Here is a 17,186-nt window from a genome sequence, read left to right as displayed (position 1 = left end):
AGCGTCTCCAGCACCGCAAAAGGAAAATAATCGTAATAATGAAAAACGAATCAGTTTAGTTGCGAAGTTAATTTCGTGATGTTCATGCATTGAGACGATGCAGCACGCTGTACGCGGGTCATGTTACAAGTATAAGCTGTGCGGGCAATTAATAAGTGACTTAGCAACCAGTGAACCGACTGTCCTTAGCAACAATGCAATATGTTTACATCGCACACGAGCACAAAGTTGGCATTGGAATACAAGTTTATTCAGATCGCTATATTTCAGTCGATTCGAGAACGTTCGTTAATCAGGAGATTGTTGCTTTATTAAATACCACAAGCTACTGTTAGTTCGTCTTCAAGCGATGCCTGTAACTTTTTATGATCAGCCTAATCTTGCACAGGGAAAGGTTTATGTTGATCCGGTGTTTCGGTATGATTCGTCCGCTCGGCTGTTAGGACGCGAACAATATCAGGATAGCCCCGATAAAATCCGTTTGGCGACAAAAACCGACTCGCGTGTTAGCACACCGGTCTCGGAATACAATCGGGCTTTCGCTCGCTGCGGCACTCCTCAAGATGTCGTTGACAATAACGCTATGTCGACAAATGCATGCGAAGGCGACCAGGCATTTCATGAGATGACAACAGGTACTTAGCCATAGGCATATAATTATAGGCCTTTGAGATATAATATTGTTCGCAACAATTTACGAAGAAATTATTATGTCTTTGAGATTAATGTTTATATATAATGATTGTTTTAGGCAGTTTGCAAGATAACAACGTCAGTTTTCGGACAGAAGATACATCTCGATTAACGAGTCAACAGTGGGAGGTTTATACAATATTATTAAGATAATTATCTAACAGAAATGCAAATTAAGTTATTTTCGTAATTAATTTACAATGGCTATAAATGACCAAATCATGATTGTCATGCACATTGCAATATTTGTCGATCGGTACAGATTGTTTTAAATCGATTTTTGTATGTTCTCTATAACTATGTCTAAACATACTATTAAAAATATCGTTTACCTACACTGAATTGCTGAAAAAATTAACTGTAGTTCACGTAGAATGGTGACAAGTCCATCACTCTCCCATTATAAATGAGGCTTTATACCCACCTCGTATAAAGACCCTGCATGGGTACGTACGTACGAGATCAATAAAAGATCGAGATCGAGAAAACAATAATTCCAAAAATGATGACGGCATAAGCCTATATATGTATATAAATCAGCTATAGACCAAAAGATTTTGAATGAATCCGAGTCTAAAGCAGTATGGCTAAAATAAATATGTAAAATACTGTCATGGAGCGACCATGATTGATGAGTGTTCAGTTGTGTGCTCCATGTTACAGTTAGATTTCAAGATCTTCAAAGTTATACCACTTTTGCGAAACGCAAAACCCGACTTTACGATCTACACATGCATATTGACATATATAACATCAAAAATTACTTACAGTGCAACAATATAAATATATATACTGTGCTATTTTAGTGAATCGCTTCACCCATTCACGTTTTTAGGTTGAAAATCCAACTCACGTGCGAGAGGACATTCGATTAAGAGACTATCTTGCGAATAAAGCATTTTACACCACTTCTACACAAAAGTAAGTACAAATTTGGTATAGATATTGTTTTTACTCGTGCTCTAGGAGGGCACGAGTCTAGGTTTCGTCGTGTGTCGGTCGCGTTTTGGACCTCGATGACCCAGAATGCATTGCGCACTTGACCCAGTAATGTATGACGAAATGTAATTATTCGACAATACAAGCCACTTTTACAAACAATACGGCAAAATATATTGCACAGAAGACATTACTACGGTGCAACATTTAACGCATATTCCTTGGTGCGATGTATATTTTTAAATTCCTATATGAAAGCAAGATATATGATCGATGTTTTCGCAGTTTTTCCTACAAATGCTAATATCACACTTATTAATACCTAAATGTTTGAACCGTCGACTGACATTACGAACAAGTGCGAATCAATACTATTAAACTAGATTTTTGAAAGCTTTCGTCGGAACTAAAACACTGCAGTCTGCAGTCAATATGGATATAATAGAAGCATTGAAACAGTAATATGTCACGCCGTGCGGATTGTTTATAGGCTACCTATAATCGGCATTTGTGAATTGTGATAATAATGTAAATGTATTATTTTATACTTGTGTGATACATTTTTGTCGTGTAAGTCCTCCCAGGCCAGGGTAACCATAAAGCCTTAACTTACGCTATAGGTTCCCACAACACGCCATGATTGTGTCCCTCAAGTAATGCTATTAAGTCCCTAGAACACAATCCCTAGAGCACGAGTGTACGCCTAAGCCGGCGTCTTGTTTAAATATCGATCCCCAAACAAACTACCTCCCCTGCAGTCCCTTTTCCGGGCAAATATGGCGGGCGTTGATATTTTGCGGGCAGAAACAAACGAGTTCAACGCATGCACGCACTAGCCTCTTCCGCAGGCATCTCTTATGTATTAAAAAATGCATATTTGGCTGAGCTAAACTTTTACGTGCGTATGCGTACGTGCAAAAAACGCGACAGTGGAATGCAGCCTTAAACGTAAGAATTTGTTTAAGAGTAATTAATGCATGCAGGTTCCGTTCAGTTTTAATCCACCCTGGACATCATAACTAAATAATTATGAAATCAAGCTTACCTTGTTCGTTACCCAGTATCAACCGAGAACAACAAACTGCATGTATAGGGTGGAAAAATTGTTATATTTTAGCATTTCACTATTTGCTCTTTTTCGTGAACGATTATATAAGTACGCATTTTTGTCTCAGGCTTTACCAAGGTGTCGACTGGCACAAAAGGATAAATCGGTCACCTGCTCCTCCTAAAACTAGCAAAGAGTTGAATGCAGACACGGTGTCCCATCGATATGAATTAAAACGTTATGAACCTAGGAACGAAAAGTGGCAGGTAGGTGAATATGCTATATTACATGGAGCTAGGTAACAGCCTCGATATATAAACAAATTAACACCGATAACATAATGATAAACATTAAATGTGAGAAAATACATTGAAGATGTAAAATAATGCAACGCAGATAAATAAAAGTTGTGTATATTACTAGAAATATCAATTCACATTACGACATGAATCTATGTCTGCATCTATATTACCTCCAGATAGGACTATCAGGGAATCAATCCCATCGTTTCAGGGCATGCAAGCGCTGCATGGAAACCCTTAGTATAATGACACTTCACATTGCCGATCTATTCAGTTTTGATGTGAAGGGATGTGGACAAAAGAATGGCATATCTCCTGAGTATTTGTTTTGTTCAGTAGACTTTAAAGTAAGAAAAGGTGAGAAAATCTGCAAAGTGGCGAAGAAAAAATTCTATAACGCTTTCATTGCAACAGAGAAAAATAGTGAGGAATTCCGTACTCGTATAGTCGTGCACTAGCCATACTCGTATAGATGATAAAACAACATCCACTTTGGCAAACAAATGTTAATTATTCCCTATGCTTTTTTAGGTAATTGGAAGCAGACCGTTTTCGTGGGATTATAATCAAACAAGGGACGGACACCACGCACCTGGACCAGTCAGTTTGTAAGCAATAATTTTGTATCTTTTGACGTTAACCACATGTTCGTTAATTCTATAGGAAAAAAAGATCAGTTTCAATGACAAAGTATACGCACTTGACACTGATATAGTTGGATACACGCGCAGTTCAAGGGGTTAAAAAAATTTCCCCTAAAAATAGCCTATGCAATGCATTTTTTTTTGCCTATCTCGCAATTACAGTGTTCTTTCACTGGAATGGTTAGGTAGTGATATAAAACATTTTCTGTGACTGTGTTGGTATATGGATATCTACACACATGTAAATGAAATCATGAATGTTGGAAAATCCTTCTAAATTTGTGCAAAAACTTGCCTCTCAGGCGTGTCGCTTTCCCACAAAATTAAATTTCGTGTATGTATATAATATCACACGAATTTCTGGATTTCACATGCAAAATGTTTTTTATGATGTGCATATTCTACGAGAAAATGCAAAATACCATAATCTCTCAGCTGTTTCGATAAAGATATCTCGTTGCCATTAACACTATCCATGCAGGCTGTAGCACGCAACCTTATTCTGCATGCCAAATTTTAATTATTCCTATTGATCATAATTATATTTAATACATTTCTTATCAATTTTCTAGCTGTTCGCCACATAGGAAGATTGCTCATTTGCCAGGATACATGTAAGCCATGATAATGCTTCCGTGCAAAACAGTAAAACGTGGTCTTGTTCGGTAACGCCCGGCTGCATGACAACCACCGGACACATGACATATTATATAGTTACTATATCGAAGTACGATTTGCGTGGTTTGTATAGGGGTTATGTGAGTGGCGGTCCTGGGGAAATGGATGATCCAAAGTCTTCGTTCTATTCATCGAACAAACAACGAACATTAAAACCGAGATACACTTACACTGCCAGGCAAGTTTAATTTTAATTTGCATATATGCACTACAAGGCTTATAACGTGCATATATATGATGCACGAAAACACTGGTGCAAAAATTACAACAATACAAAATTATAACATCAAAACATTTTTTTAGAAAAGGCAATATTCCAGGGTACGCGGGTTGTGTACTGTTTTACGACCACACACCAGCTTGTGTCAACGATCCTGAGCATCTGAGGAGCACAACCGCGAACACATACAGGTACACAGTGTATAATGTATACACCTAAGAATGATAACAAGTTTTTTAAAGAAATTAAATGCGTAAAAATGTTTGCATGTGCATTTCAATTTTCACTGTCTTTCTCTTTTTTGTGTATATATAGACCACACGAGGAAGGACAGTGTAACAGCAAATCACCGTACAAGAAATCGGCGCCCATGTCACGAATGGTTACACTAACTCGTCCGTTCAACCCTTTCAACCAAGTGTATTAAGTGTTCGATCATCATGATTATGTGTGTTTTTCTGAGTGTGCATCGAGGCTCACTTGAAAATGGGTACAACAGAACATCAGTTTCACTGATAAACACATTTTGTTCCTTAAGTCACCGCTGTGCCAAGCTTTGTCGCTATAGTAAAAATTTTGGTACACTCCATGTGAAATAATTGACCAAATATATTTGTACAATTTTTTAAATTTTTCTACTCTATAGGGGCTAGGTTTTTTAACTCATAGGTTGAGAAGCAAACTTATATCGTAACTTGAAACTACACGATTCTGATTGGGCAATTCTCGCACTACCTATAGTATAGGAATTAGGAAAAGTTAACTGCCGTTTATACAATCGGCCCCATCTATCGATGCAAGAGCTCCGTGTGACTTATTTTCTCGAATGCCTAGGAAGGGTCCCCCCCCAAATTTTTTTAAAACCAAAAGTGCCTCTTTGTGACCAAAATACTCTTTTTGTGACCAAAAATGCATTTTTGGAGAAACTAATGCGCCCTTTTTGTTTTCTACGCATATGCCCAAATATATTTGCCCACATACACTTACCCACAATCTCACTCCCAAAACGCAGGAAATCGCATTTGCTGCACTCAAAACTGTGGGGAGTACTATATATCTCACAAAAAATACCTTTGTTACACCCCAAAATTTTCTGGGCGGCCCTGACCACACTAGAGGTGTCCTTGCAGCTATGGCAATCAAACCATAGTGACCAAACGTGCCCCTCGAAGTTGGTCCCCCCCAATCTCTGGATGCTCCTACGCCCATTGATACATCAGTCTCGCCCCTAGTTCATGTTAAGCGGTAATGTGACATATTAATAAGAAAATTATGAAGGAATGGTTGCAACAACCGTGAGGTCCGTCACTGTGGAAACAGGTTGAAATAATTTGCATACAATTGCCTGAGTATTGAACCCGACTTTATTTCGCTATTATGGAATATGCGGGTGTAAATACCAGAGGCATTGCATTGTACAACTACCCCACCTGCAGGTTGTCGCTGCAAGAAAATTATTTAGACTTTCGTCTATTATCAATGAAAGGCGAAATTCAAAGGAACGGTTTTGTAGTTTGTATTCTGGTATGAAATATTCAAACATATTTATAATATATATTACTTCATTTACTTGGTTTTTACAAGAGACTGGTTCTCTATACCAGATACAATTTGTCCCACTCAAATTGTGTCCTGCGTACAACTTACTGGAATTAAATAAATGGCAATTTTCACCCTCACTTCTCTGCAAAGCACTTCCATGTCGAAAGCAGAGAAGTGGTTTTATTGGAGTCACAAATGATGTGTCATTTTCAATTGTTGACCCAATAAAATTGAGCAAAAAAATCAAATTGGTTGCAATTTCCGATGATGTTCTGGCAAATATCCTTGATCTTGATCCAGGGAAAATCGTAGAATTGCCATATTTTGCTGAATTTGCTGGTGGGAACTATATTTTACCATCATCAACACCAATTGCACATAGATATGGTGGACACCAGGTATGCAGAATTGTGGCTTACAATCAGATGGTATAGTTAATCAAGAACTGCATGATTATATGGTGCATGGTATGAATATATGGCGAATTATGTGGTGCATGGTATGATTATTACCAGCTTATTAACTGATTATGGGTGATTCTGGCATTTAAGTAAGCAGATCCAGTGCCATGCATTTTCTGCTATTTTTGTGAAAGACAAAGAGAATTATCTATAAAATATATATACCAGAAAGCATCTTTTGAATGCAATAAAATATTGAATTGTAGCTTAATTGTCTTAATTCTCGCATATTTTTATATAATTCAAGCTAATTAGGTGGTATTACCTAAAATGATACAGATTACTAGAATATTTGGTTTAGGACTTTGTGATTTTTTAAGACAGATTTGAATTGACCTGTTTATACTGAAAATTAAATAATTACCATATTTATTTTATAGTTTGGAAGTTGGGCTGGGCAGCTTGGTGATGGGCGTGCTATTCTATTGGGTGAATATGTAAACAGGTGCGGTATGCTGCGCCAGTATAAATTAGATAATGTTATGTTAATTAATTATATTACAATCCTAATTCACTATACACCACATAAAATTTGATATTTGATTGAAATCTGCACACATGAAACAATTTAAGTATCAATGATTTTATGAATTATATATTTATTTGTGTTTCAGGCACGGCAGAAGATGGGAACTGCAACTTAAAGGTTCAGGAAGAACCCCTTACTCAAGGTAACTTCTCAATTAGTAAAATTGCAGTAGTAAAATTAACAGCAGGGGTCAGCTGTATAAAATGTATACCTAATTTAACTAAATTTTCATTGTTAAATCCTAGTTCACTCAGAATAATACAACACTCTGCTTGACCAATTCTGTCCTTAACTGCACTTAAAAGTTAACTAGTCTTTTATATACAACTTTCCCCATTAAGTTTAATGTCTTGTTTACCATTTGTTATATATCAATACCTTGTTAAGGTAGGTCATATGGTAATTGGCAGAATATAATGATTTATTATGCAAATATACCTACTGGAGAGATATATTACAGCTGGTCTTCATAAATTGCATGTTTGTCATTGATAACCTACTGGCCCATCCATGGCCATGTTTTGTTTGCAAACTGCCTCTCAGCAGTATAGTTTATGTATTGCACTATGTGAATAAATGTTAGAACTGGCAAACATTATATAAAATTAAATGATCGAGGTACATGCATCTGCATGCATGTGGTACATGCATCTGCATGCATGTCCTCTAAACTGTGAATACATTACACCTTGAATTGATTTATTAAAACCTGATCTCTTTTTGAAGGCATGGAGATGGTAGAGCAGTTGTGAGGTCATCAGTTCGAGAGTTTCTTGCAAGTGAGGCAATGCATTACTTGGGTATTCCAACAAGTAGAGCTGCAAGGTACTTTGATCACACTTACCCTGAACCAGCACACTGATTGCTGATCTGAGTAAAACACCCAGCCAATCAGAAGCCAGATTCTCAACAAAACGGTAATGATCATTTCCTGACATTCCCGTATATCCTGTGACTCCCACACTGGATAATTCTAAGTACCGGTAGCTAACATGATTATTATTTTGATGCTGAAACACATTGTATTTTATTACGATCGTCAGCAAATTATTTAACTGTCATTTTGCAACAAGTCAATATTTATTAACCTTTTAAACAACACAGAAACAGTTGAAGACTGAGCGACGAAAAATTTTTGAAAAGTGTGAATTTTAATTATATTAATGAAACAAAATATCACTTCAAATCTCAAAGTCGACTGTAAATCTATCAACACATTTGAATCATTTCATAATATATGTGCAGTTTTAAATTGGCGAGGTGAGGGTTTAATTACTACATGCATGTATTTCTAGTATAAGTAAATGCCCTGAATCGTATAACACTGTACTTTCTCATTTTTGTCGACATTTTTTGGCATATATCATGAGCATAATGTACTGTGATTGAAATTACCTTACTTGAGTAAACATCTTAACCTTTTTTTTGAAAATTAATTTACTCACTGAATGTTTTTTTAATTGTTTAGTTTAATAGTGGGCCAAGACGAGGTTTGGAGGGACCAATTTTATGATGGTCATCCAAATAAAGAACGCAGTAAGTGTATGCACATAATCACTGTATGCTCATCTTTCCTGTTATATTAACAACTGATCCAGTTGCAAGTGTATGCCTGATCATAGGGCCAGTGTAGAGTTGGAGAAGGACTCGATCAGGCTTCCCGAAACACTCGTTAAAAATGTGCTATTTTTCCAATAAATTAAAATTAATCAACTGGGGGTCATTTTCTAAGTTCAAAACCGGACATGCATGCCAATTAACATCTCAAAACAGCCTCTAGGCTTGTGCAAAATGAGCGAATTATGAAAGGCGATTAACCATCACTGATCATGAAAAGCGCTGGATCGCACATCCTTTCTCACTAAATTAGCTAGTTTTGAAATAGGGATATTTACATTGTCAACATTCTTCTGCTTGGAGAATTAAGTTGCGCGACCGCTGTGTACCCAGTGCTAGTCACATGTCAATAATTTGAAGCTATACTTGGTGTAACTAGCCGGTATAGAAAATGGATGAAACGACGTTGAATAGATTTGGCTACATTTTTTAAAAAATTCCTATCGATTTTTCCTATATTTGACAGTCGCTGTCGTTCTGAGGCTCGCGCATTCTTGGTTTCGTATTGGATCATTAGAAGTTCTCACCCTGAATGGCGAGATAGGCTTGTTGAGGTAAGACAAGATTTGTATTTGCATGGCGCTGCATGTCGACTACAGACAGTGAGAGCCATCCCGACAATGTTTGCAAAAATAGTTAATAAGGTTTTAATATTTTTTTAGGAAAACAGTTGACTTCATAATAGAGCAGCACTTCTCTCATCTAGATGTTCGCAAAAACAAATATGAAGTACGATTGTGATTTGGAACCATGCGGGTTTCCTTCCGGCTGGTTTTTTTGTGCCATAGATTTTGAACAATTCTGAAGCTAAGAATCTCTTTAGCTACGTCATATTTTTATTAATTAATTCTGATTTTCCCGTTCCTTGTAGGAATTCTTTGCTGATGTAGTACACAACACAGCGGATATGATTGCAAAATGGCAATCTGTTGGTTTTGCTCATGGTGAGTGACCATTAGGCTGTATAAATTATTGATTAAAAAATTTGAAACTAAAAGTGACATTGAACTCCCTAATCAATGAGAAGATCCTAACGCAGATAGCGCCAGGATTAACAGAATTGAGTCGAGTTTTATCAAAACATTCCTCAAAAATATTTTTGGTAGGAGTAACAAGAAGGAAATAAACTACGAAGGCTAGAAAGAGCGTAGTTAATGCAAAATTCTGTAAATTGCGGCAAATATAGCAATGCGAAGTTGGCATATTTTGTATACTTTGGTATTACGTGCCGAATTATGTGTAACTAAATTAGTTACAGGTAAATCAATTACGAATTTGTAGGTAAATTCTAAAGGTTTTTTAAATGGTCGTAATTTCGGGTGGAATCATACGCAACTCAAGCCAGGAGCATGCAGTTGAGAAAAAATAGTGAACTATATATCGGTCCTCCGGCAGGAATCGAACCTACGCTTATGCGATGCCGGTGCAGTGCTCTTGCCAGTACACTGAGTTGTGTATGATAGTGTATGATTCCACTCGAGATTAAGACCGTTTAAAAACGTCAAAAAATTAGTTACACATTTCCGGCCGTAATACAAAAATATGCAAAATTTGTGAAGCTCGCATGGCTATATTTTCCGTAATTTACAACATATAATTTACAATGCTCTTTCAGTCTGCAATATCCTACTATATATACCATCACAAATACTTTCCATAGGCGATTCAAGTAGGCTGCAATGATTAAGTTTGAATCTTTCATTTTCAGGTGTTTGTAATACTGATAACTTCAGTTTGATGTCTATCACAATCGATTACGGACCTTTTGGGTTTATGGATGGATACAATCCAAGTACATGTTCTTTAATATTTCTATAAGGCATCATGCATGCATACATAATATCATTACATTATTTTAACCAACCAGTTTTTACAGTGTATTCTAGTTTCATAACATTTACAACATTAACACAATTTTCTAGAGTTTGTGCCTAATACATCCGATGACGAAGGTCGTTATAGCTATGAAAATCAACCTGATGTTGGATATTTCAACTTGAACAAACTACGTCTCGCTTTGGCTCCGCTAATTAGCGAGAAAAGGTACTACTTCAATTTTTCTTTTTATAAAAACTCTCATAAAAGGTGGGAAGGTGCAGGTGCATGATAGCATTTCATCGGCCATTTCCCAGGTTACTGTTCAGCCACCAGCAGTAAATCTACGTACTAGTGGTCTGCAATAAGGTTTTAGGTGGCATTGTTATGCTTATACTATGAATTCAGAAAAAAGTTGCTTATTGCACGGTCTTTTGTTACATTTACACCAGACACTGGTGAGAAGAACGCAGACTTTATAGCACTGAAGTCAAAATATTGTAATAGAAATGTTGTAAGCATGTTTCCCTGTGGCTATAGATATATGTTACAATTATGGTCTCGTACTAGCATGACAATAATGTTTTATTCTAACTTTCTTTCTTTTACTACATTTATTTACAATTTAGGTCTTCAGATATATTGAAGAATTACTCAAGTATATTCACGCGAAAGTAAGTTTCGAAATAGTTATCAAATGAGGATAATTGCACCTATATAATTATTATTAACATTGCTGTCAATCGAACATTAATTAAGAGGGGACCGTTCTCATATATTCCTATCTGCTATGCCTGGCTAATTTCTTTTGAAAACAATTTCACTTTCAATAGAGATAAGCCTGGCATAAGAGAATATATGAATATGCCCCCCTCAATTACGTACGAAACGAACGATTGACGCCTATGACTATCAACATGTAATTGACCGTAACAAAAAAGATGGCAGCATGTACATTTTACCAGAATGCATTGCGGCATTAAGAATGATTGACTGAGAAAAGATGGCAAGAAAAACTCCTAATGGCGTGAAATTTTAACTCAGCGAAAAAAACTTCGTAAAAGTCAGCTTTTTTAAACTACAAATAAACTACTTTTTAAACAACCGCAATGCATTCTGGTAAAATGTACATCCGCCATTTTTTTGTTATAGTTAATTGCATATAGGCCTCTCTAATTTCCCTCGTATTTTTAATTTTCGGGCAATGAGTGGCGAAATTTTAAATTTACTTGGTGCTTTTATGCGATGACATATTCCTAATCGTACACATACAGATGTTATATGCCTTCAAACTAACCTCATGGTGGTTCAAGCATATTTATATTAGACATAAAGGGTATTTCCAAAAAACGAAATAGCAAATTGCCGTATATAAGCCACCCTACGGTATATAGATGAATAATTAAACGAATAAACTATATTTGTTAATTAAGAAAACTTTAACAATTAGAAGTCCAGCCAAACAATAATCGAAGGACACGCATACACAAATTAATTAAAATGAGTTATAATTATTTAAAAAAGAACGCATAACAAAGTATTTTTTGACGAACCTTAGGGTTAATGCGGTTCGAACACACGAATATATGCTATACGAACTGAAGTCAATAATTTCCTATGCATGGGTACATGTGCGTTACAACTAAGACTGTAATGTTTAGCGATGGATATAATTTATTTAGGTGTGAGATCAAATAAACCATAACGACTGCTGTTTTCTTGATATAGATACAATGAATTATTTCGACTTAAACTGGGACTGTTGAATGAAATGCCAGACGATGCATTACTGGTCGAAAAACTGTTAACGGTAGAGCAAAATATATTATCTTCTAATAATTTCCCTTGAACGGTAGTAGTTGCTTTCAGACTGCAGTTGCTAGTATAATCATGTATTTCTCCGTACTTTTCTGATGGATTTTCTCTCTTATGATGTTTTATAAAAACACAAAAAATCCGAATAGGTATTGGAGATTTTCGTATAGATTATATTCTGCTCACAACGCGGGAGATTCTTCATTGTGCTACAGTCATCAAATATGGTGTCAATAATAGTTTAATCTTGCAGATGATGCGTGAAACCAAGGCTGACTTCACGATGACTTTTCGAGGTTTAAGCGAACGTACGCTTCGTGAACAAAATGATCCTGAGATTATTAAAGAACACTGGGCATTGTCTGATTTATCAAAACATAGGAATTGGAAGGAGTGGCTTAATCACTATCACAGAAGACTACTTTTACAGTATGTAGCAAAATACATGCATGCAGCTATTTAGCATTATATGCATGCAGATGCAGGGTGGAATACTTTTAAATGTTTTATTTATTTTTTTAATAATTTTACAACAAATTGCATTGGTATTAATTAATGAAATTGTATATATGGGTGGTAGATATAATTGATCAAACAATCTCAAAATAAGGGCACTCGCCAGATATAAGAAACATTTGGTCGAAACAAGTGAAAGTTCCCCTGCGACCGGTTGTTCTAAAGGCGTTTAGCTTGAACATTAGATATGCCAAAGTTTAAAAACACTCTCATACAACTTGTGAATGACTGAACCTACATTTTATAAAATAAAATTATCTGCATCCAAATTTTTAGCTCAGTTGTTTTCCATTTTTAACTTCTTCCCCGTTTAAGTTAAACACCTTTCAAGCAACCGGCCCTTCGGAGATTTATGCATAGTTGATGAAAAATAGGTTGAAATATGGCATACGATGGGTATTAAGTGAGTTTTTTAAATATTTTTCCGATATCGATGTAGTAATGGTGAGAATGACAACGATATTAAAAGACAAAATAGAATGAAAGGTAAGTACAGTAGCTACACTCTAGCTCGTGTTCACATGCAATCCTCATGTGTTCGCGGATTCATCAATGAACGCGTGACCTACGTAACCTGAGGAATTTAATTGGGTAAAAATAGAAAAGAAATTGCCAGGAACTGCAGGGAATTACTTCCTATAATACCATGCATTGCAAAACAGTTAGGCGTGACGATTAAATTTTGAGTAAATTTTGCCACTTTTATTGTTATGATAATTATTCATATCCGAGCCGGCGCCGTGCGAGGGTACTAATTCTGTCTAGAGATATGGAATTGTTGCAAAATCATTTACCAGCATATAATATGATGAAATAACATAATTTGAGCATGTAGTATGTATCGTATATATGAGGATGTAGTACGACGGCGTACCTTTTATTAGGCGGCTTATACGCTATTTATGGGAGGGAGGCCTTTAGCAATTTTTTGGCAATTTGTTGGCAACCTATAATTTTAAATAACATAATAATAAATAAATATGGCAAATAATAGGCAAAAAGTTTTCGCGTTCGGATAGAGCAGGTAGCGGTGTTTAATCATGCGTTTGGACCTTGTGCACAAGTCTATGTAATTATTATTATTGCACTTCTATTCCCTGTGTCATTTGTATAAATTATTTGGTTATAGAACGCCATTTGCCTAAATCGATCGCGAACTTTGCTTGGCTATACTAAGCAATTATATTTTTTGTTATAGTTTCACGCGTACGGTAATTTTTAGTTTGTCGGTTTTTTAGAACGTAACCCTCTATATATTCTGCGAAACTGGATGGCTGAAAAAGCAATAAAAATGACTGAAATCGATGACTTTTCTGAGGTATGCTTCACTCTGTTTCAGCAATCAGAATTGATAAAAATTCAAATTATTGAAAAGCAGAGTATTCATTCGATATGTCATATTTTTTTCTATTTACATTTCAGGTTCGAAATTTGCTTAAGATTCTCGAAAATCCTTTTGTTAGTCAGGTTAGAATTATACCACTTGACAGATGACTTCCATATTTTCAACTTTATATATTGAAAGACTGACTGGCTGGCTAACACATCCTATATATTCGTTGCATAAATTATGACATGCTCAGTTTAAACCCCGGGGTGCTTTTATTCAGTTTTTCTCTTTCTCTCTCGAAAATTATCGTCCAAACACGCGAGTTAAAATGGTGCTACCGGCCGATCACTGACGCTATTGTTTGTTCGTATATATATATATATATCAGTAATCCTCTTAATCAGCTGTAATAGCTATATATATTCTAAAGGGTCGTGTTTATTTCAACTAAATATATGATCTTACTATACCCATCAGAATAAAACGGTGGCCCATTTATTTTTTTTATTCATGTTATATTTTTTCTTCATGTATAGGAAATCGCTGAACGTTCTGGGTACTCGTCGCGTCCACCTTCGTGGGCATCAAAACTGCGCGTAAGCTGTTCGTCATAATCCGATTCCCCCTTTTAACCATACCTCTCTATAGTTCCAGCGTTAACTTTCGTCAACGATTCTCGGAGTATTTTGTGTGGTTTGTTGTTTTTTGGCGAGAGGTAAAACGTACATATTAGCTATTAAGTTATATATGCATGTTCAACGACCGGTGGTAGGACAAACTGCATACACATACACATCGTGTCCATGTAATCGAAAATCAGGAAATTTGTTAACCACGATTATGATCATTGCACGACTTTTTTTTTCTTATTAGTTATACGTTTTTTGTAATTAAAAGATACAAAGATTTTATGAACTTCAAAATAATTATTAAAAACAGTACAATTTGGAATTATTGCAAATGATCATAATCAACAATTTTTACAATAATTTATTGAGAAAGGGTGCAAATAATGCTCAAAATCACTCTCAATTTAGGCAATCAAATTCCAGTATTTGCCAGTGATTGCAAGTGATATGCATAATTAATTTAAATCACTGTATAATACAAAAGAAATATTGATGTTTGGAGTGTAGCAGTCTACTGAACTGTAGTTGTAAAAGTTGAAGAGAAAATCTAAATATAGGTGGCAACTAATTTGCCAACAGGCAGATTAAAGATTTGAAATCTTGTTAACTGTTTACATGGAGCGAGTTATCCCGGCTAGGCGAGGTGAAAACTGCATTTTTGTGTAATATTACCATTCGAAAAATGTTACATGATAATACAAAACCCGTTTTTAATAATTATACTCGTTTTTAATAATTATGAAACCGTAATTCCGAACATTTTTCTGACAAAGTTATAAGTATAGCGTATATATAGCGTTTTAATATACAATCTTCGTCCATTGGCCTAAATCTACTCACGCGATCGGTCAAAATCAATCACATGGTTTCGTTTTGCCTGGCTACAGATCACAGGAATCATAGTTTATTCGCAGTAACCTGTGAAAATCGTGTTTTTTTTCAAAAAATGACAGCCTGCAGCGAAGCTTGAATCTTCAATGCAGCAATCAATGAACTCAGATTGTATATTAAAAGTGTTAAAGACTTTATGTTCGTGTTTTGTTTACAAATAAACGCACTTACCGCCCATACAATGAACTCGAAATTTCAATATCGAAATTTCTCGTTAATTCATTGTATGGTCAGCGCATGCGTTTATTTGTGAACAAAACACCCACATGACAGTCTCTAACCTTAAATATATATAACGTGGCTATAGGAAATATTTTTTACAATAAATATAGCGACCACAATCTTAAAATGGCCCTTCGTAATGATTGCCAAATATACAGGGTGCATGTAGCTATAAAAAAAATAATGTGCAAACAATATATTTTGCAGAAGTAGATGCTGCAAGTAATATTAAGTTGATATTACGTCAACAATTAATATATTTCTGGGATTTAAAAATATGTTTTATTACAAACTAATGGCTATAAGCACATGACAAAGAGTCTTTATCGTGCATGTTAAATTACGCGGAAACTCAAAGTTCGATGACAGTGATCAATAAAGTTATTGTATGTTTCATGTACACAATTTGCTCGTGTGTTCGATTCTAATCATAACCTTAAGGCCTGTTTTCCACTTCAATCGTAGTGTAACGTAGCGTATTTCTTTGTTTCTGAAGAATTTGACCAGAACTAATGACTTTAAAACAATGAAATACGTAGCTGTTATCCAATTGTTTTATCCCAGGGGACTTTTTTGGGACACCCTGTATACAGGCGTTATTTTCAAATTCCCAGGAGCAAACAATCTTGTGTATAAACGTAATTTCAATTTCTAAAAGTAAAAGTCTCCTTTTTCTAATGTATGCACGCCATCATGATTTCACGCACTACGGTTCAGCATATATGTGCATGCACTTGAAAGGCGTTCAAATTTTATACATCCTGTATATTAATAAAACGGGTTATAATACCCGTTTCAGACGTCAAACTTTTCAATATGTTCCTAACCTAATATTAACGAGCTAAAGTCTTTGTTTAGCATTCAAATCGGCACATGAAAAGTTCGACTTCTGAAACGGCGGTACGTAACTGTTCCCATGGAAGCCATTCCACAGATTCCATAAACGTACACATACCCGCATCAATATTTAACGTTTTCGCACAGTCCTATATATTTAAAATTAAACAAAAATATAGGAAGGGTTTCTTTTGGAAAAAAGCTTTCCTTTGAAAACATGAACTATAAAAGCTTTATTCTTGCAGGCGTATTTATGAAGGCGTTTTCTAGGTAAAATATTTTTAGACAAATAGAAATATGGGAAGGTATTTCTCTCGCTATTTCTTACGCTTTATCGTGCTGTAACAAAATAGATTAATTAATTCGCTCTTTGATTCGTGCGAAAGTACGAATATATATATTTATATATAGGAAACTAAACTGCAATCATTCAACGAGCCGGGCTAATCAATTTAAGT

The 17,186-nt window shown here is 35.5% G+C and overlaps 2 protein-coding genes across 2 annotated transcripts; both read left to right on the top strand.

Annotated features, from left to right (window-relative positions):
* The first annotated feature begins 195 nt into the window (after window positions 1–195).
* Window positions 196–5,137, top strand: LOC114524268 (spermatogenesis-associated protein 48-like). Its single transcript, XM_028545415.1, has 9 exons — window positions 196–635; window positions 752–822; window positions 1,529–1,614; window positions 2,808–2,946; window positions 3,514–3,590; window positions 4,199–4,240; window positions 4,378–4,482; window positions 4,608–4,715; window positions 4,840–5,137. The coding sequence occupies exons 1-9, from the start codon at window positions 350–352 to the stop codon at window positions 4,949–4,951; spliced, it is 1,026 nt and encodes a 341-aa protein (XP_028401216.1). The 5' UTR covers window positions 196–349; the 3' UTR covers window positions 4,952–5,137.
* Window positions 5,138–5,975: 838 nt separating this feature from the next.
* On the top strand, window positions 5,976–15,642 carry LOC114524206 (UPF0061 protein YdiU-like). Its single transcript, XM_028545343.1, has 17 exons — window positions 5,976–6,464; window positions 6,908–6,972; window positions 7,142–7,198; window positions 7,783–7,881; window positions 8,525–8,592; window positions 9,140–9,227; window positions 9,336–9,402; window positions 9,545–9,617; window positions 10,382–10,465; window positions 10,596–10,716; window positions 11,118–11,162; window positions 12,217–12,298; window positions 12,557–12,732; window positions 13,259–13,305; window positions 14,058–14,137; window positions 14,242–14,286; window positions 14,686–15,642. The coding sequence occupies exons 1-17, from the start codon at window positions 6,051–6,053 to the stop codon at window positions 14,761–14,763; spliced, it is 1,689 nt and encodes a 562-aa protein (XP_028401144.1). The 5' UTR covers window positions 5,976–6,050; the 3' UTR covers window positions 14,764–15,642.
* Window positions 15,643–17,186: the final 1,544 nt, after the last annotated feature.

This window comes from Dendronephthya gigantea, unplaced genomic scaffold (genome assembly GCF_004324835.1).
Source record: "Dendronephthya gigantea isolate DGI-Jeju-01 unplaced genomic scaffold, DenGig_1.0 000030F, whole genome shotgun sequence".
NCBI classification, from domain to species: domain Eukaryota; kingdom Metazoa; phylum Cnidaria; class Anthozoa; order Malacalcyonacea; family Nephtheidae; genus Dendronephthya; species Dendronephthya gigantea.
The sequence above is the reverse complement of the archived record's forward strand: the minus strand, read 5'-3'. Positions and strand labels throughout refer to the sequence as shown.